General features: G+C 37.9%; 1 protein-coding gene across 9 annotated transcripts in view; it reads right to left on the minus strand.

The window, feature by feature from the left end:
- Positions 1-627: 627 nt before the first annotated feature.
- PCNX1 (pecanex 1) overlaps positions 628-21,134 on the minus strand; it is an 89,865-nt gene continuing 69,358 nt past the window's right edge. For 8 of the 9 annotated variants that reach the window (XM_054635614.2, XM_054635615.2, XM_054635613.2 and 5 more), the window contains 9 exons: positions 20,340-20,570; positions 18,587-18,687; positions 17,369-17,519; positions 15,436-15,666; positions 14,789-15,063; positions 12,837-13,078; positions 11,367-11,803; positions 9,652-9,792; positions 628-6,240 (listed from right to left, as the gene is read on the minus strand). In XM_054635614.2, coding sequence (XP_054491589.2) covers positions 6,100-6,240; positions 9,652-9,792; positions 11,367-11,803; positions 12,837-13,078; positions 14,789-15,063; positions 15,436-15,666; positions 17,369-17,519; positions 18,587-18,687; positions 20,340-20,570 — 1,950 coding nt within the window. In that variant the 3' untranslated portion in view covers positions 628-6,099. The remainder of the gene's footprint in view (positions 6,241-9,651; positions 9,793-11,366; positions 11,804-12,836; positions 13,079-14,788; positions 15,064-15,435; positions 15,667-17,368; positions 17,520-18,586; positions 18,688-20,339; positions 20,571-21,134) is intronic. The other variant, XR_013182791.1, reaches the window with a different exon arrangement.

A 21,134-nucleotide genomic window follows, 5' to 3' on the forward strand; every position in this document is an offset into this window, starting at 1 on the left:
AGTTCTCCAAATCACCATTGTTTATGTTATAAGTGATCTTTTAAACTGTAAGGTGCAAGATACTGTTGTCTCTGTACAAGTGTGAAATATTTGAGGGAATGGACAGACAGCAGCTGGCTATTTTTGAACTAGCATCACTGTATCAAAGTGTTGAATGTAAACACAGTCATCAGGAGGACTCCACCCAATGCCACACTTGGCTATCAGATCCAGGATGGCAGAAAATTAGAAATTACTGATTAAACCACTTTAGGTGTTTCCCAGCAAAGTATGATGAGTGAAAAATTACTGAGGACAAAGACAGTACAAAGAGTGTTCTGGGCTTTGAAAAACATTCAAGAGAAGGGAAATCACTGATAGAGAAAATGCTTCCACAAAGACAAGACATTTTAACTGTAGAAGAGAGGGCATGTGGCACTTAGTTATGCAAAAGCATGAAAATAGGGATGATGCCGGCAGTAAAACAGCAATAGGTAAGGTTATTCTTTGCATAGCTACAAAAGACAGTTTTTAAACAAGAGAATCCTTCATTAGAGGATTATTTGAGTAAACTTAAAACAGTCCTTATAGGGAATTTGTGAAAATGACATCTTAAGAGAATGTAATGGTGCAATAAATGACAACAAGTGAAAAAAGGTTCTTTTATTTCTCAGTGTTTCTCCACTGTCAATACTGTCCTTTTGCTGCAACATGTTGCAAAAAACTCTCTGCCTTTTCCATTTTAAACAGCTACAATATTTACAGGCTGTTTCCAATAACACACGCAGACACATACACACTCACAGACACGCAGGTACATATATCCCTATCCCTGGCAAGGTAACCTTTTGCTGGTAGAGGAAATACATATTTTCATTGTCCATTAAAAACCAAAGTCATCCTCTCATTTATGCTCTACTCCCCTCTCCATTTCCTAACCAGCAGCTATTGTCAGGCTTTCAAGGGCATCTGTGTAAGAAGTTACATATCCAGCTATTTGATTGCCATCTTTCAAAGTTGTGGCCTAAGTGTACTGGGCTTATCTATTCAAACTGTACATACCAGAAGTCATAAAAATTGCTCATATTCAAATGTTCATGACCAAGTGATAGAGGTACACTCCCAAAATCTTTTGGGGCAGCCATCTTAATCACCTTTTTAGAAATATGCATATCATGCTGGGGTGAAACAAGTCACATGCTTTACCTTCCACCAAGGTGTTATGTACCCACTTTTTTACTAAGGCACCAGGAATTACCAGTATAATTTCTGAAAGAGTCCAGCGCCACTGAATGTACTGCATTAGAATATCAAATAGCAAGCCAGACAAGAAAAGAATACATGCCTATATAATAGGTATAAAATTCCTTAATAAAATTAAGTACATAAAACCTGTGGTGGTACAACCCCAAATCCAATATAAGTTGAATAATATTGTTAGTGGTAAGAAATGCAATTTATCCAGCTCCATTTTGTGAATTGAGAGTTCTGTAATTGAGAAAGGTCTTTAAAGCAGTGTCTTTCTTATTTACACTCCTAGGTTGCATGGTGATGTGTGCATTATCAGAGAAGGCTGAATCAATCATAAGGCATCTCTCCCCCCCTTGCTCAAATCCAAACAAAGCTTTATAGCCTCTTGCCAAAGGCATAGACCTGTGCCACGTCTTCATCTCACCAGTCATCCAGGCTTCTCAAAGAGTTCTTCAGTTCCCAAAGGAACCATGGGATGAGGAATGACTGGTGATGACTTGACTGGAAAACTGACATCACCACTCAGAAACATGTCATATGTCCCATGCAAAGTGGCTGTAGGACCACTCAGCCTACATGGAATTACCTCAAGAAATAATCATCATCATCATCTTCCCCAAACTCTGAAACCATTTCACACATGCTGGATCATGAGAGATATCCTCAGAATCCAGCACTAGTATCATCCACTGCAAGTAGCACAGAAGTCTAGGTGTCATCAGTGGTGCCACATACACAGTTCTAGGTTTTTGGTTTTTTTAATCAGAACATTTTAAAAGATTTCACAGAGAAGTGAAATGAGAAAAGGTTTTAAAACATCATGTAGTAGCCATTTTTACTAATGACATTATCTGCTTAATGGGGTTTTCAAGCCCTTTTCTGCAACTGAATGTTTTAGGGAGAAGTCCTTACATATGTACACATAGATACAATGTCCAAAGAAATCTGAGGAAGAAAATAGATTGGAGCCTACCTGGAAGCTACAACAGTAGGGCTTAAATGGAATGTTCTTATGGCAAGAGAATATCACAGTGCAAGGGGACAGAGTAAAAGCAAACATCTGTAAGAGTTTTCATAAAAGTCTAGAAAGAGCTAAAAAATTCTGCTCTATGGTAAGGTTCAATTTGGACTGACAGGACTAATTTGAAAACACCCATCTTTTCCATCCTTACAACAGCAGAAAAATATTACACATCAAGACAAAGGCCAAGAAAATAAAACAAAAGATGAAATAACTTTTATCTAGAACAGAGGCTTCCACAGATAGGTCTATCCTGTAGGGAGGTGTGCCTACATGGCCAAGAAGGCCAATGGTATCCTGGCCTGTGTGGCCAGCAGGACCAGGGTTGAGATCATCCCCCTGTACTCAGGAAGATTAGGTCCCACCCTGAGTGCTGTGTCCTGTTCTGGGCTCCCCAATTTAGGAAGGACATTGAGATGCTGAAATGCATCCAGACAAGAGCAACAAAGCTGGTGAAGGGTCTGGAATACAAATCCTAGGAGGCTGAGGGAGCTGGGGTTGTGCAGCCTGGAGAAGAGCAGGTGCAGGGGAAACCCTACCACTCTCAACTCCCTGAAAGGAGGGTGTAGCCAGGTGGGGATTGATCTCTTCTCCCAGGTAACCAGTGCCAGGACAAGAAGACCCAATCTTAAGCTGTGCCAGGGGAAGTTTAGGCTGGGCATTAGAAAGAAATTCTTCACAGAAAGAGTGATTGGGCATTGCAATGGGCTGCCCAGGGAGGTGGTGGAGTCACCATCCCTGGAGGTATTTAAAAGACTGGATGTGGCACTTCGTACGTACCATGGTCTAATAGTTGACAAAGTGGTGTTCAGTTATAGGTTGGACTCTATGACCTCAAAGGTCATTTTCAACCTAGTTAATTCTGTGTGATTCTGCGTTAGAAAAAAAACATTTTTGTGTCACTTGCACAGTGACACAAAAGAAGAAAAACATTTGTGTCACTTGCACAGTAGAAACCAAAGATAAACTCTGTACAAACAAACATACAATTGTATGAATCTTAATGAGTTCAGGAAAATCTTTAGAGTTAATTTTCCAAAGCCTTATGGAAGAGTGAAATTTCAACTAGGTGGCTTCTGTTGAGCAGATCTGGAATAGGTACGAGCACTATGTGAATGGCTTCACAAAAGATGTTAGCCGAGTACCTGAAAGGAAATGTTAACCTGTTAGCTGTGCACATTAAAATCCATCTTCTGAAGTCAACATACCAAAAGTCTTATGTTTTATAAAAAATAGAAATATTCATTAATTCTCTTTGCCTTTAAAAAAAGTCTCTTTCTTTCCCTATCTGCTGTTTGCCCATCTAATTCCAGGCAGATACACATATGCACTAAAATTTCCACATTAACAAGCCGTTAATTCCTATCACATCTTTTACCAGCAATGGACATTGTCCGTACCTTACCCCAAAGAGAGTGAGAGATTGTTCAGTCAGGGTTAACATAATGAAAGTTTTTTCAGTCAGCTTCAAAAAAAAAAAAAAAAACAAAGCAAAAAAATCTAACCTATATATTTTGGTTTTCAGTCATTTGTTTACCTCAAGGCTTCAGTCCAAGGGAAAAAAAAACCAACCCTGTGCAACTAAGGTCAAACAGGGGCTTATTTTCAAACGAACTTCTCCCTTTTAAATGAAGCAATGTTCCTAGTGATACAGAAAACCTGTGTTACTTATTTAAAGGTATCAATTAATTAAAAGTATTTACCTGAAGGGAAGGACTTAGAATAAAATCTTCACTAAAAGGCCTTCAATTCAAAACATACACGTTTTCTTTGATCCTGATAGCAGCATTACCAGACCGCTACAGAAGTTTCATCTTCTGTAGTACATTTTCATATATGCAGGAGATTAATTCAACTACTCTATAATGTGATACATATGATAAGTAATTTTGCTGTTCCACATAGTTTCAAGGGTGGCAGATCTGTGCATTTATACCATGATTAAATGGGACCATGTATGAATAAAGAGAAAAGTAATAAGCAACTTTAAGATACACAGCATTTCGAGGACAAGTTTGCATGGTCTACGATGCAAGCAAGGTCCCAGTATCATTCACTGGGAACAGTAGCTGGAATTGAGTAGCTACCAGGCACACAGACTTACCCTTTCATGGCCAGATGGCATACAGTGACTTGAGCTGGAATACCAGTGTTTCTTAGGTAGCCGTTTCTTCCTTTTTTCTTATGCCATGTGATTTCACTCTTGCATTAGGTACATAATGGACAATGTTTCTCTGATGTCAGAGAATTAATTATAATAACCTCTGTGTTATATCAGAAATCTCTTCTAATTACAACACACATAAAGAAGTGGAGGTGACTGGGAAGAAGATGGCTGCTCCCAAAAGCTAGAACTGTATGCAAATTCCCCACAGAGTCCTATATAATTACAGGTCAGAAACAGGAAACAATCACAACAGGTACATTTCTTTCTTACGGATTAAGAAAAGTGAGTCATAGGAACTGCAAGTCAAGAACAAACCAGTTTCCCTCTCACACTCCCATGATAGTTCTGAGTTACTTGTTTCCCTGAATACACACTTTTAAAAAAATACAATAAAACCTAAGATATGTAACACAAGAATAATTCAACTTCACAGTTATAAATACTCAAATTACACTTACATAGAATATATAATCACAGAAAATAAAATTCAAGTCATAGAAAAGAATGAAGACTAAAGGGAAAGAAAAGGCAAGGTGGTAAAAGTGATACAAGTTTAGGGCTGTGCCTTCTATAAAAGATCATTGAAAGCAGAAGTCAAGTTTTATTGGGTTCTTTTTTCATTTTGTTTGGGAAGTTGTTGCTGTTTTTTTTTTTTAATTGGATAGAATAAAAAAAAACCTTCAAGCATCTGTGAAGTAATCATGGACCTGCACCTTCCACTACAAAACTAAAACCACTGTGTTTGCCAGAAAAGAGCCAATGAAACAACACAGCCAGCGCTGGGTGTAAAGAAGCAAAGTAGCCATGGCTAGTGAAGGGAAGACAGATGGAAAGTCATATTGGGCCCTCTTTAAAGCTAGATGTGTTGTACAGGCTTGAGGTACCACTGCCACCACAATAAAGTCTGATGTAGCACAGGGATACTCAGGTGCTTTTCTACGCATTTGTTATTTTACCATTTATTGTGAAGAGGATGCAGCAAATGCACTTGTACGAAATACAGAACATAGAACCAAACCCATGGCACAGCCCTTACCATCAACATGTATATGGAGAGGGAGGGGATTAATCCCAAAGGCAATTTAAATAATGGTATTTTATATACTTATATTTATATATATAAATAAATGTTCTCAGCAATCTCAGGGTTGTTTTTAGTGCATTGCTGTAAAAAAATTAGTGCAGTTCTCATTAATGTTTAGCTCATAAGGAATAAGAATCTATACATCTGTTCAGTCTCTTCTTGCCACACCCGAAACCCTTACACTGTTTCACCAAGCTGAAGGTTTGTAGTCAATTTCATTAAAATAAGGTGGATGAATTCCACACACTCTGTGACAAGACATGGCAATTTTTGGCAAAACAATTAGAAAAATATGAGGTGCTCTGATCTTAGAACTGAAAAGTTTGTTGATTTAAAGCATTACGCAATGCATAACAAAATTTATAAACAAAAGATATGTCTCAACAAATCTATCCTTCATGCAAGTGTTTCTTCAGCAGCTAACAACTTAAAAAAATTTCTTACACTTGTTTATTTGGGGGAAGGGACTTAGACAAATCTGTGTTTCAAGTCCTTTCCTACAACCGGACCAAAGTTTCATGTCCTGGGAGCTGCTTCTTCTGGACCCCTCTCTCTTCTGAATCGTTGGAGAAGGGGAAGTTTCAGTCTCAAAGAGATTTACACTTCAGCCCCAAGTTCAAGGACTCCAGTTTCAACAACAGCAACATATTTATCTTCAATTTGAACCAGCAGGATGGTTTTATCTATATGTGACCGACTACTTGGATCTCTGCTGCAAGGCACCCAGCGGTGAATCACCTGGGGGAAAAAAAAACCAAAGTATAATAAACTGTAAGCTCCACAGGGAGAGCTGTCATATCAAAGTTGTGGCTTATGATAACTCAAGACCTTTACAGGGCCAAAGCAGAAAAAATATAGGTGCTATATGACTTAGCTGCACATTTTTCAATGACAGCATACCCATAGATAAGCTGCACATTGAAGTCTTGCTGAAGGTCTGCTTCTTAAAATCACAGTTAGATCTTTTACAACCATGAGAGCAGCCAGTCTGATTTAGATTTGAGTAGGAACAACTTGACCCAAATCAAAACCAAACAGTTCATCCAAAGGGAGTAGCGACTATAAAAAGGACACACAGAGATTTGGGATATTTTGAAGCTCATTTTGTCTAAGAACACCTCAGTGCTGTGCAGCGCAGAACCACAGTTCACCAGGAGTCAGGTGTAGACTACTGTCTCTTGCAAGTTAAAGCTCTTGCCAGGATTTTGTTACCTATGCACTGTGAATTCAAGGTTGACTTCTAAACCAAGTTATTAAAAGATAATTTTAAATTAAAAATATTACAAAGAAGAAGGGGTTCAGAAACAGTGCTACAAATTATTGTATCATACTTCCTTGGATCTACAGAACTCAAGTACTTTGATCTGCTACTTCCATGGATCTTGCCTGATATTGACTGACAGAAGGTCCCTTTTTTATACTTGTATGTCTCTATTTATCTGCCTCCTTAAAAACACACCTTTAACTTCTGGGTGCCCCAAAGGAACCATAAGGATGCTCCATTAACCTGGTTATAAGTGTCATCAGCTTTACAGAAATAGAATTATTTCAAATTTCCCACTTGTGGGAAAAGAACCCTTAATTCAAGACAAAGTAAGTAAAAAAGTAAGTAAAACTAATTTTTACAAATTCCACAGCAGTAAAGTTTTCAAGAGTCCTAAAGATATAAAGAGAAAAAAATGACAGAAAACCACAGTCTTCCAAAATCAAATCCAGGAGACTCACTTATTTTTCATTATACACAGCTGGCAATTTCTCTTAACACTGGGTGAAGGACATTTAGCTTTGTCCATTGCATGAGATCTATGCTGCATAGATACAGGGCAAGCAGTTCAGCCAGGGAAGCACAGCATCTTTAGCTCCTCTGATGCAGCAGTGATATTTAAGTGTCCATTCAAGTCTGACTTCAAAGAGTGTCCATATAATTTTTATGCTGCTGTATGGAACGAGAACAGGAATATCCTGTCCCCAGACACAATAAGAAGTGTTCCAATGAAGTCCCAAGTGCTACATACTTGTTGTCCAATTTAACACTGGTGCCTTTGAGATTACTACAGGCGTCAATATCATGGTTCCTTAAAAGCTGTGTATCTGCAAAAAGTTGTACACAGATTAAAACTCATCACTGCCATACTGCCACACTCAGTTGTACCATCTCTTCTATAATGACTGGCATTTATTTGGTACATGCAAAATGTTGTCACCAGGTAGTCAAGAGGTGGTAAGAATCTCTTGGAGGAAAAGGGCTCTTCTACACCCCAGTATCACGTACCATAGAAAGAAAATGCTGGGCATACCCTCTCAAAACCAGGAAAAAATAGTTACATTCCAAAGAGGACTGGTAAATGTAATTTCTTGGAAGAAACCTTAAAATGCCTTTCTGCCTTATACACATATTGCACTGCATACTTAGCAAGATAAACTAGATTAGGAAAAATGCTTTTTTCTACGTAGCAGCAAAGTTTTAAACTACTGAGTGCTGAACTTCATACTGAGAGCAGACATCGGGTAAACTGATTAATGAGCAGCAACTCAGCAGGTAAGAATAATTTCTGTCTATTTGCAGGAAGGACCACAGTCACAGAATGAGAAAAGGAAGATTGTCCTAAGAGCTTTACTGATACTAGTATGTTTAACCACAGGCAGCTGAAGCAGGCAGTGTCATCAAGTTAAATCCTTTCCTCCTAATCACACACAGGATAATCTGGTGCTTTCCTCCCTTTCTTGTTAGGTTAAAAGATGCTCTTCTAAAAGCACCTGCCTATATGCTGTACCAAAAATAGATGAGAAGCATTCAGAACAACAGCTTACTCTGACCTTTAAATCCTCTTGTTTTAATCTTTCTGTAGCATCAATCACTGTACATGTACATGCAGCATGCTGCAATTCCCAAAAGACACTCACAAACTCCTGAAAAAAATTGTCCAGTGACACCAGGCAAGAGGACATGTTTCAATATAACCCTTTACATTCACCATCTTTACCACATTCTTGATCTGCATCAGTATGTCTAAACCCAAGATAACTGAGGATATTTACAACAGCATTCTACTAATAAGTGTTACCTACAATGTAACACTACTGCCCTAAGAGTGGACTGTCAACTCTGTTCGCGCCATTTCTTACCTGAAGTTTGCACATATATCCACAGTGATGTGGTCTTTCAAATGGCAAAATCTATCCCTAAAAGTAATTTATAAATAATGCCTCCAACTGAGGTAAGCAGTCAAAGAAATTTGTTCAAAACTGATCTATTCCAAATGAAAATACAGTTGTATTGAAGAATAATTGTAGACCCATGTCAGTGACCCTTCCCTCTATCTCTAAGACAATACTAGAGCATCTTTACAGACATCAAGTTGTTGGGAAAAAAAAAAAAGTACATCACAGTAAAAATCAAAAGGTTTCAAAGACCACACTGGGTTTTTTTGCTCATAAAAGGAGCCTAAATTGGGAGATAAGTTTTCTAGCCAATGCAGTGAATTTTTGTAAACTGCAGATGTAACATCCATACAGAACGGAGAGACACAATTTCAAGTCATTTGCAAGTTTTCACAAGTTTTAGTTAGAACAGCTTTCCCTCTTAAAGGAAAGTAAACACCTACCATGTATCTATATTACATAATAAAGTGACATCTAAAGACTATCTTATTTAGGAACAACTAATAAAAGGAACTAATAAAACAACTAATAAAAGGAACAACTAATAAAAGCACGTGGAAACATAAGAACATAAGCTCTCTTTTGATCGGAATAATTTAAAATCAAATACTGTTAATCTTTCAATTAAGGACTTGTTAGTAAATTTGTTCAGGGATTGACAGTTTAAAGAAAGGAAAATGAATGCTGGATGAATGAGAGCAATGCCTAAGAGATCATGACAAGCTGAAAGAAGGCAAGGAAGGAGTGGTGGCTTACAACATTTGAAACATCATCCTACATCTTCTCTACAGAGTTGCAGAAATAGCTCTCTGCCTCAAGTTAGGACTCTAGACCTGCTCTTCCAGCAACAGAGACTTTGAGGACAGCTGCTCACCTAACTTATCTACTACATCGATCTTTTCATTAACAGAAATAAAGGCAGACTGCCATAGAATCAAGACACTGCCTTTTTTAAGGTTAGCTTGCCAACTTCCAAGCAAAACTTACATGGCCTTCCATGCCTTCCTGAGGACTCCAGTCTTTCCAGCTGTTTCTTCCAGCTTTTAGCCGTATCACCTCATCTGGCCACTGCAGCTCTTTCCTTTTTGACACGTTGATCCCTTCCAGTACTTGACTGGGATCCATTAACTATAAGTAGGAATTGAGTTTTGACTGTTAGTTCAGCTAAAATTTAAAAGAAACAGATAAACTGTAACCTTTTGCATAATTCCAGATAATTGACTTTAACCCACTGAAATTGATTTCTGACAAATTTCAAGGTTGGAAACTTGAGCTCCAGGCTCTCCAAGCCCAAACAGCACTGAATTTGGAAATGATGCTGTGGTTTCAGACACCAGTGAATATGGTGAATATGCCAGTTCACTGAAGCAACAGCTCTGGTTCCATTCCCCACTTCATTCAGTTATACTAGCTCATGGCAGGACTGGGGAGCTGGCACAACAAAAGCATTGGCAGCACACAGTCTAGTAACAGGGAAAAGTTAAGTGATGATGAGCTGTTACGATAGGTTCATTACTTCTTACAGAATATCTTAAGAAACTTGGGGAATTCATTGTTAGGCAGGAGAAATATTTATCTACTAGCATGGTTAGTTGAGACCCACTCCATGTTTTGAAGTAAACTGGCCTTTCCACAGGGCAAGCAGGAGAAAACTCCTGAAAAATTCTTCCTATTTAAGGACAGAGAGAACTCCACAATGTCCACTATCCAAGGGCACATATCCACTTTATCCTCCTCACACAGAGGATTAGCAAGCAGCTTCATAAAAGGGCCCTTGCCTGCAAACAAAAGCTATTAAGCACAGATCTGAAAAATTAACTTTGCCCACTATGACGCAATTTACGAAAGATTACTTAAACTGAGGTGGTAACAGCAATGAAATCATGTTTATTATGATCTAACCTCTTGAATAGGTTAGATCATAATAAACTTCTTGAGGTTTCCCACAAGTATAATGCCAAAGACATGTACGTGGGGCTAATAAGAGCTAAGAAAGAATGCAAGAATAAACATTCCTGGATTTTCACAAAACAAGTAAGGCTGCCATGATAACTTAGTCAATAGTGAATTGTTTGCTGCTCAGTAAACTCTGAAGTGGGTATAACCAAAGAATAAATACATATGAAAGTGAAAGCAGGTATTTTACACTTACTTTTGCAGAAAATCTACTTGCCTTCAAAGAAAAAAAGCTTTCTATCCTGCAAATGAAGCTGTTTACCTTTTATACATTACAGCAAGTAAAGCTAAACTAAATATGAAGTGGAACTGAGTTCCACTGACATTCTCAGAGCTGCACTACAGAAAAAAAAAACCCAAAAACAAAAAAACCCCAAAAAAACCCCCCAAAAAAACAAAAACAAAAAAAACCCAAAAAAACAAAAAAAAAAAACAAAAAAAAAAAAAACCAAAAAAAAAAAACACCCAAAAAAATACCCAAACCAAACAACAAAAAAAAAAAAAAAAACAAAAAACCAAACAAACAAAAAAAAAACAAACAAAAAAAACCCCAAGGAACATACAGGAAGGCTGCTTGTCCAGAACACCTTTTCTTTACATTAATTCTCCAAACATAACTGCACAGAAACTGTATACCAGATATTCTAGGACGTGTATTTGTAAGTAGCGATTTCAACAACATACAAAGGAAGAACTAACAAAAGCATGTGGAAACATAAGTTTACTTGTTCTTCTAGACTATTCACCTGGATTCTGTAAATAACGTCATCCTTTTTGGCTTGCATTTGGTTTGCAGGGCTTGCACTGCCACCTGACTGAGTTTCAGCTGCATTACTCCCTCCTTCTGTCCCTAGAAAGCCCACAAGGGCATGCTGTTTACAGGCTGGGATGCTTTGGCTGGAGCTGCTAGAAGAGGGCAGTCCATGCTGCACGCTGACCCCAGTCTGGCCAGTAGGTTCCATTTGGTTGACCATAGACAGGCGGGACTGGATGGATGAGGGGAGGTTGCGAAGGGATATCTGACTGGTGGAAGAGCGCCGGCAAGGCACAAAGCCCGCTGTGGATGTGCGAAGAGATGAATGACGGCTGCCGTAGCAGTAGGATGAATGGCTAGCGACTGAGGCACGGGCAGGGGAATGTCTGACAAGGCTGGACTGCACAGAGTGGGAGCTGTGACTGGTGCCTAAAAGTAAAAGATACACAATCAGGAAAGTTTGATAAAGCCTCCCACACACAACAGATTGCCAACACAAATGTTTTAGTGCACAGATATACAAAACTGATTGTCTAACCAACATCATCTGAAACAGATGTACTGCAGAAGATCTCTGCTGCATCTCGCATAGCAGTATATTTCAATACATTCCATTCAGCTTATCTCAGAATTTCATATTCTGTTCAATTCACAATCCCTATCAGACAAGTACCTTGAAAAATGTCTTGCACTTTCTGCATGAACAATTTCTTACTAAACATTAGCACTTCAGTTTACCATACTTGAGGCAATAAGAAAGGTAGATGCCCATGTTTTAAAATAATATCCTTGATTACACATTCAAGGTTTGGGTCAAAAAATCCATTAGAACAAAGCTATTTTAAAACAAGTTCAAATTTAATACATTTGAAGCTATAAACAAATTGCAGTTTATGAGCATTGGTGTAATTATTTCTCCTATACTAAATATTTGCAGATAACTCTCCTCAGCTGATAGATCTAATTATGTTCATACAAATCCATACATCTGTATTTTCTTTGTGAGTAAAGGCAATGTTTGAAAGACTTTCTCAGCTTTAGTGTTTGTCACCTCCTTAACTACAGTTCACTATGGACCCTTGGATAGATTCAGTTAGAATACTGTGCAAATAAGAGAACTTGTTTCACTGTATAAATAAGAAATATAAACATTCCCAAAAAATGATGAGTTCAGCATTTGCAAACAACAGAAGTGAAATATCCAGTCTGTAGAAACCTGTTTTAAAAAGTTATTTAATCTACTTGTCAGCACAACTATATCCCTATTTATCAGATCTGTCTGGGAACCTTGTATTGCATAAAACAGTACTGTAGTTTGAGATGAATCCAGCAGCCCTTAGCACGACATAAAATCACATCACTTTAGTTTGCTTTTTCTTTTAACTTAGGCCAAAGAGCTGAAAGGCCTGTTCTAGCTATAGGACCGAATTTGTATGAAGTTGTCTCTTTGTTTCAACTTTACCCAGAGTGGAGGGATGAGCTGGTGGATGAGCTGCAGGAAAAGTTGTGGGATGAGCTGCCACAGGAGGGTGCTGTACTGCTCCAGGTCCCTGCCCTGTAGTTGCATTCCCTCCTCCTTGTGACATGCTGCTCTGTGACTCATTGATAGTTGCATTGTTACTTGTGCAAGAAGCTCCACCTCCAGCATCTGAATCTTCAATATTTCCACCACTATTGCAGCCAGCTCCACAGCCTTTCCTTAGTCTGGAAACACAATGCAAGTGATACATTAATACACACCTCCTAATCATTAGTATTCTAAGAAATGCTTCATGACATGCAAAAGGATCAGCACAATCCACAGCATTTCCTAAAATCAGTTAAAACCTGACTTTATTTTCTCAGAATATGCTTTGCAAATATATTTTGCAAAGCAAAATTGCAAAAAATTGCAGTCTCTTAGAAAGTCTCTGCTTTCTAAGAGACTGCAATTTTTTTCATGACAGCTATTCAGTAACATTATTTATGACAAGTCAAGTGCTCATATAAATTAGCTTTTTAAAAATTATTCCACCTCTGAAATACAATACAGTGATAAAATTCCAACTCAAATGCTCATAGAACATCCTGGTTATTTTGTAACAATTTAATAAAACTTATGCTACTTAACACACTAGTCATGTGTAACTGTTACACTGCAAAAATCTTTGTCTACACAGATTAGCAAGGAAAATGTTTCCTGGATTTTTAATGTATTTGGTTTCTGTTACCTTCAGTAAAGCACTCACAATTGTTTGAAGCACATGCTGAACACTCAGACAGTAGGTTAGCCACCATTTTACAGCATACATAACCACAGTTTTTTCACCACATTGTTTACACTAATAAGCTTCAAATGGACACAAACACCACAGCACATTTCCTCCTCCCTTCAATTCCTACTTTCATTTTTCTTTTCTGTCACACTCAAGTACACTGTGCACTCCTTTCCAATTTTTTTTTGTCCCAGGACACAGAATCCTGAAGCATAAACCTTGGATTCAAATACTGCTGTGTGTCATGCTTTCACCTGTTATTCTGTCAAGCTGGACAAGCTGATGGCAATAGGAGACAAATACCACAGACTGCAGTAAATGTGGCATTTTTGGCACTCTGGGTGAAGCAGCATGTTCTGTTCTGATATGCGGTAGATGTCTAAGATAAATACAACCATCAGAACAGCTACAGGACTGTTCAGACCACAGCACAAGCTCCTGGAACTACTAAGAACCGGGATGTACATTTCTGAATGGCACACAGCTCCCACTGTTGCTTTTGGAGCCAGTCATAGAGGGCCAGAAGTGCAGTAAAAGTTCTCATGGCCTATAAAACACAGCACAGCAAGAGTTTGTATTGGATTACCCAGGGGTCATGTGGGGAAACAATTATATCATTCCAGTTACTTCTTCTAGCACTAACATACAGCATTATGTAACATATAAGCACTTGTGAGATTTTGAACAACAGCTAAAGCTTGCATAACTATGGATGAGCATGCTTTAAAGCATTAACATAGGCACTCTCATGCTAAGTATCTGCCAGACAGGAATCCTACCAAACAGTCCTGATTCTGTAAAGATGGTATTAAGAGACTGCAAAAGCCATCATACTGAAAAAACACAGTACAGAATTTGCATTGTGTCTCATTATCAGACCTAACATTAGATCTGAAGTTGCAGTTCCTGCATCTAGACTTTATCTTCTTGTCTCTGAGCTCTCATTTACATAGTTTGTGGTATATTACTCAGCCTTGGAGATTAATCCTGTACCAAAGCAGTTGCCATATGTTACTGATGTGCCTAAAATAAGAGTCAATGTTTATTTATTTTAATGTGACTGAATATTATAAATTATGCTGTGTTGGGCCTGTGCAAGACTAGTTAATGGAATGAGAGCATGAACACACACTAATGAGAACCCCTTTCCTCAGTTCACCTGTGCCATGTAGACACTATGAAGTTTCTGATGTTTCCTAAGCTGATGGCTCCCCCAAGAATGTCCTTTAGCTGTTCATGACTATCTGAATAGGAAGTAGTCAAAGGTGAGACATAGATTGGGTATCCAATTGGCTGGTCACAAGAAGAGTTGATCATGTTCCTCAGAGCTTGTTTAGCATTTTGGATACTTCCTCTTTCTGGATTACGATTACGCAGGAAGACAAGCTCCTGCTGTTGTCCTGCCCACAGGCCACGCACACACTCCTTATTGACCTGCAAAAGCCAAGAAGAGAGGCTGTGTCAGAAAGCGAAGCAATGAGAGCATGTGGTGACTGCTGCGTTATACCAAAGCCTTTGTGAGCACATGCAGTATTGCACTGCAGGACTGCCAGCATTCACATGCAGTTCTTTTACAGGCTGAACCTAGGGGCACAGGCTGCAACAGTGAGCATAAACAAATTTAAGAATGGGATGAGAAATAAGTGAGAGGGAACTGATTTTCTGATACAATTCTTGCACTTTATGAGAAGAACCAGCCCTATTAATAACAAAACAATAAAGATTTCAGTTGAGGCAGCAGTTTGGTATAGTTATTAAAATACACCTCAGCTTGCTGTCACACTGTGAAATGTACACGAAGCTTACCTTAATGACCCTGAAACTGAGATAGCGCTTATTGAGCATAATGATTTTATATTCATTGGTGCCATCGTCCATCACGTGGCGCAGAGCAAGAAGGGACGGAGAATTGGAAAGAACTGCACTTCGCCAAGCAGGGTCCCCTTCATGTGCTATAACTAGATTTTCTTCATGAGTTGTTATAGCTTCATAAAGGACAGAAGGATCATCATATTCATCTGGAGAAGTGAAGTGATCCTGTTTCCAATAACACATGTTCATTGAGCTATGATTAACATTTCAGATGTAACTACATATAAAAATAGAACATTTCACACCTCAAACTTTTAAAATGATCAGTGCGTAACACAAAGTTAGCCACCACCAGTAGCAAATACCTATTTAAGAACACTGTTAAAGATGACTTATTTTACAACAGATTGGTTCTGTTTGCTTGTATTTGCTTAAACTTAAAACCAAAATGATTAGAAGGACCTGCCTATCACTGATTCAAGTAAATTTCTATTTATACTGCTGGCAGAAGCTTTTTCCTTTTAGCTTCTCTTCTTATTCATAAACTTCCAACTGTAAAACACTCTTAAGTAAAGCACAGATTATTCACTGAGACTGTAATATATGAAAATAGCAATAAGAAGAAAAACAATATTTACTATGAAAAAGTTCACATTAATACTTGATTACAAATTTCTTCAGCATCAAGACAACTTACATTACTATAAAGACAACTTACATTACTGCCAAATAATGTAGTCAAATAAAAATAGTCAAATAAAAACTAAAACACAAAACAAACAAAACACAAAACCTGCAAGTTTAATTCAGTATTGAGTAACATTACTTTCTGGCTAAAAAAGCATTGTGGTTAATAGCTAAATTTTCACACTGACTGAAGCCTGGGTATGCTGATGCACTGCAAGTGAATTAAATCATTTTTCACAGATTAACAGAATAATGTTCAGAACTTTTATTTTTTCACTGTTACTGTGACCTGTTTTTCTCTCTCTCTTCATTCTTTGACTTCAATCAAAGCCGTTTTGCACAGCAACCCTCTGAGAACACTTAGAGAGTTGTTGAAGTGGTACCTCTGCTGGTTTCAACAACAATTTGGTAATTATTCTGCTTTGCTGTATGTACTCCTATCACACACCTTCTCCTAGATTCAGAAAGTTTGTATTACATTAATAAGTTAATTCAATCACTGCTAGTTTTGGGAGGCTCCAGACTGCAATGGAGGCAAAAAAAGAAACCTTTATCATTAATTTTTAAACTGCAACTATGATTTGTTTACTTATTATGATTTTCAAGCAGTCTATTCTTCCTGATTACTAACACTTCTCCCCCCTTACAGAGTGCTTATCACTAAGTATATGTTTTCTTGTACTTGCTGAGTTAATACATGGACTGGTCAGAATTTGAGAATCTTTACACACACTTCACTACAAAGACAAATTCTAACTTCAGCTTATGGAAAAGCAACCTTCTCATTCTCACCTGAAACTTGTGATTACAACACTTCAAAGTTAAAAGAACAAGAAAAAAAATTCCCACTGGAGGAGAGGACTATGCAGCTTTGAACGCATAACCTTTTAAACCAATTACCTATGTGTAGGGAGGGAAGAGGGAAAATATCAGAGAAGCTGTTCATAAGGGAAATCTCTAGATAGGTATGATACAGGGCTTGACATCTTCTCTGATCTACAGTTAATGTAATTTTCAAGCTCTGAGCATAAACAGCATTCCCTTTTCCTCTGTATCACCTTCCAAAAAAAGTTGTAATAAATCAAAGGACAAGACACAATAGTCCCTCGTTTTCAGTAGTCAATTTCTATCACAGTCCTTTTATTATCATCCTCTTTTTCCTTTTTCCCAGCACTAATTTTTAAAAGAAAAAATGCACAAAAATGAAAAACTAGACACAGTGTTCTGTGTAATCTCTCACTTGATGTAGCTTCAGTGACATCCGTATTCCAGGGACCACTACTTTCCTCAGTAATTCCATGTCAGCAAAGATCCATTCATCTCTAATTGAAGATATACGGAAGTCACCCTTAAATAGGGCATGCAGGCCATACAAGAAGGATTCCAGATTACTGTTGAGGGGGAAAAAATGAAAACAACCCAGATATTAACAGAAGTACATATCCACAGTTATAACTGAAAAGAAACTACTGAGCTGCACAGAAAGGCACACAATTCTTCTCTACCACGGTAAGCTACAGGATAAGATGGGGAAAAAAAGTGTGTGTAAAAAAAATTGGTACATCAGATGTCTACCTGCACTGAACAGGTAATGAACAAACTATACATGCAACAGACTATTTACATGGACTAAAGCAAACAAGTATCATGAGGAGTGTCTGATTTAAAGAAACTGTTTTCAATTACTAAGCTAACTTAAGAGTGAAGAATCATATACGCTCTGATGAATCTTGCAAATCCATATACAAACAACCTTCAAGATGGCTAGAACTTAGAGGAATTAATCAACAGTTGCCCTGAAATTGAAGTAGAACAGGTTTTATAGTCAGCATCCAGCTGACCAATAGCTTCCACATCCAATTATGCTTCTTTTCAAGCCATCACCTTGTGATTTCCTGAACCTTATAGCTGTATTTTACATTTGCTTTCTAAAATTGAGGCTGTCAGTCTGCAAGAAAATTGCCATATGACAACAGATTTGAGCTGAAGATTTGTACAAAACACAACTGTTTGCCACAGAGCCGCCTAAACTGTGATATTTACCACAGTGATCTCATCTAACATCCACCAAGACACATCAGTTTTTCATTTTAAGAAACTTTCCTCTTTTCCCCCTAAATTCCATATAGGACATCTAGTTGGTGCAGGAAATGGAGCTTACTTATAGATCTCAGACAGTTCTAAACTGGTTATAGCCAGTCCTTACCGATACCAGAACTCCCATCTTGAATTAGTTCAATAAAACAATACGCTTAGCTGCAAGTCCTCCCACATTTGCTCTTCTATAGTTACATTTCAGTGGTTGTTGTAATGAAGTTACATAGCACATTTGCCCAGCTTAAGGCAAGACGGCATTAATTATCTATTTCTTCTATGAAAAGATACTAATCTAAAACCTAATCTAAGAACTCAGAGGGATTTTGAGGATAGGAAACTTACAGCAACAACATTTTATTACCTAGACATATGATGTGAAGCTGTTCCCAATGCTCTCCGCCCCAGAACACAAAGTCCATAACACAGTGTCACTAGGGGTGAGTCTTTACTTGAATCCAGTGGCTTGTAATAACAAAAGAAAAAATAAGTTAGGTGAATGGAAAAAAAGACATGGCCTATGAAAAGGAAGATTCTGCCAGATGAAGTAAAAAGACCCCAACACAGCAGTTCTCAAGTGTGTGTATGTACCTACCACAACAGTCACTCTTAAAAAAACAATTCTGATTTAAAGTCTGAGCAAGAGTTTTACAAGTATTTAAGAATACTTGTAAAGGTGAACACCTATATATGGATATTTGAAATAAGAATTTTTAAGCTATAGAGATGCATGCTACATTCCTCATGGTGTGTATCTTGCAGGCAAACTGCTGATTAGCTAAATTATAGGGTTTAGACAAAAATATTTTCTGTGCATACAGAGGATTATCACTGGTTATGAGTATTTAAGCCTGATTTACCTGACAACTTCCCTGGACTACAGCTTTAAGTCAAGGGGTTAGTTAGGGGAAACTTACCCTCAGTTCAAGGGCAGTAGTATAGCCAGGGTATATAATGCCCTAGCAAAGGGCATCATTCAATTAAGTGATTAAATCTGATTTTCATGCATATACAAAATATTTAATGTTAATTTCTTGGAGGGAAATAATTTTCTTTGGCTGTTGTTTGTCCTTTGACCACAGGACACTAAGTCTTACCCCTGTTAAAAGAGGCTTTAACTGATCTTTTATCTCCAAAGCAAAACTGAACCCTTAAGTCTTGGGTCCTTCACTAAACATGTAAATTCCATTTGCTTCTCCTGATGAATGTCAAGTGTTTTGGGCCTGCAGCCTTAATGGGTGGGAGCTAAGGCTTGGATCTACCCCTGAGACACAGCGGAGCCAGCAAAGATGGGTTATTTTAAATTGTGTGGTGACAAGCCTTTTTTTCCCCCCCTCCCTTTTTGTTCCCAGAGGATAGCTGGGGAAGTTTGCTGTGCCAAACAGTTGGAATGTGTTTTTTCTCCTCTTTCTCCCCCTTCAAAACAAAAAGAGAAAACTTTATGCTGTGAATTCTGTTAATTGGGAAACATAAATCCAAACTGTAGTGCAGCATTACTGGGCCTAGGCACCTATTTATATTCCTGTCGCTTTAATCTCAATCAATGTCTGCTTATTGTCAAAGGCAAAGTTAATTTGACACAGTTATTTTGTAAACAGTAAAAAGTCAAGGCATTCCTCTACAAACATACTAACCCTCCTATTTAAAAGGTGGAAGGATTGTGGAAAGAAGAAAAGGTTGAATGTAGGATGATTGTTTACACAAGCCAACAATTCCAGTGGTCCAAGGAAATGGTATTGTGCGATCACTGAGAAAGAAGGAGTGAGTCTAAGCTGGAAATAGGTATCTTAGGTTTTAGGGATTTTTGTTTTGGAGTTTTTTTGTTTAAGTTGGGGTTGATTTGTGAACACTGATACCTAAGTACGAAACATCAATTCTGCAGACATACCTTTCTAATGTCTAAGATTCAACTGGTTCATTTGAGCTGGCAAATAAAATTCATTAATGAACTGGTTAAACCGTAAACTGCTTGCAGAATCTATTTAAATTCACATCTCAGAACTGGAAGATCAAAATAATTTCAATCAAACACTTTAATTATACATACTTATTTTAAAAATCAGCATGAAACCCATCTGTAAGTCAAACCAACAGGAAAAAAGTGACACCATCCTTACCTTTTCTCTTCGAGAGCAGCAATATTCTATCCAGTTCAAATATATCATACAGAAGCTCTCTCGTGAGATCCCTGCCAGACGGTGGTCATAATCCTCATCAATATTGGGGTTAAATGTTGGGTCTACATCCACATAATTGCGGTCTGTGCACAGCCGCAGGCCCTCCTGCATTGTCTCATTAGCTAACCATTCCTCTAGCTTGGGGGAGGTTGTGACATAATAGATGATTCCCTGAAACAGTAGCAGTTAAAAATATGAGTCAATACTGCAATTTAAAAAAACCCCGTCAATCTCAATGTTTCAACTTATTTGAATTTTTGTGGTGAAAATGAACAGAACTGATACACAGTAGCATTGATAGTGCTCACAGGTACAACAGATTTGCATAGAAAACACAATACAGGTGGTGCATAGGAGTATTTTTCAAAGACTGTCAGGATTTTGAAGCCTACACTGAAGGAATAAGGAAAGGAAAAAAAGGATGGGATAAGATCCTCACTGTAATTTTTGCAGAAAACAAATACATAGAAATTTTTATTTAGTTAACACAGAGGCTTAGATACAGACTTTCTAAAGAATTCTAAATTTTTTTAAAAAGCTAAAACACTAAACAATTTAAGACCCCTGTGCTAGGGAACAACTTGTGTGCATGTGTGAGTAAGTATCTTGGAAATATATTAACCTGAAAATTTTCAGCTCTCAGAAAGAGTAGTTTATGAAGAATCTCAATTAGTGCACTGATTGCCTAAAAGGATCTGAGGTTACAGTCATCTTAGAATTGGAAGAGAGGGCTTG

Source organism: Agelaius phoeniceus, chromosome 6, assembly GCF_051311805.1.
Source record: "Agelaius phoeniceus isolate bAgePho1 chromosome 6, bAgePho1.hap1, whole genome shotgun sequence".
NCBI lineage: Eukaryota > Metazoa > Chordata > Aves > Passeriformes > Icteridae > Agelaius > Agelaius phoeniceus.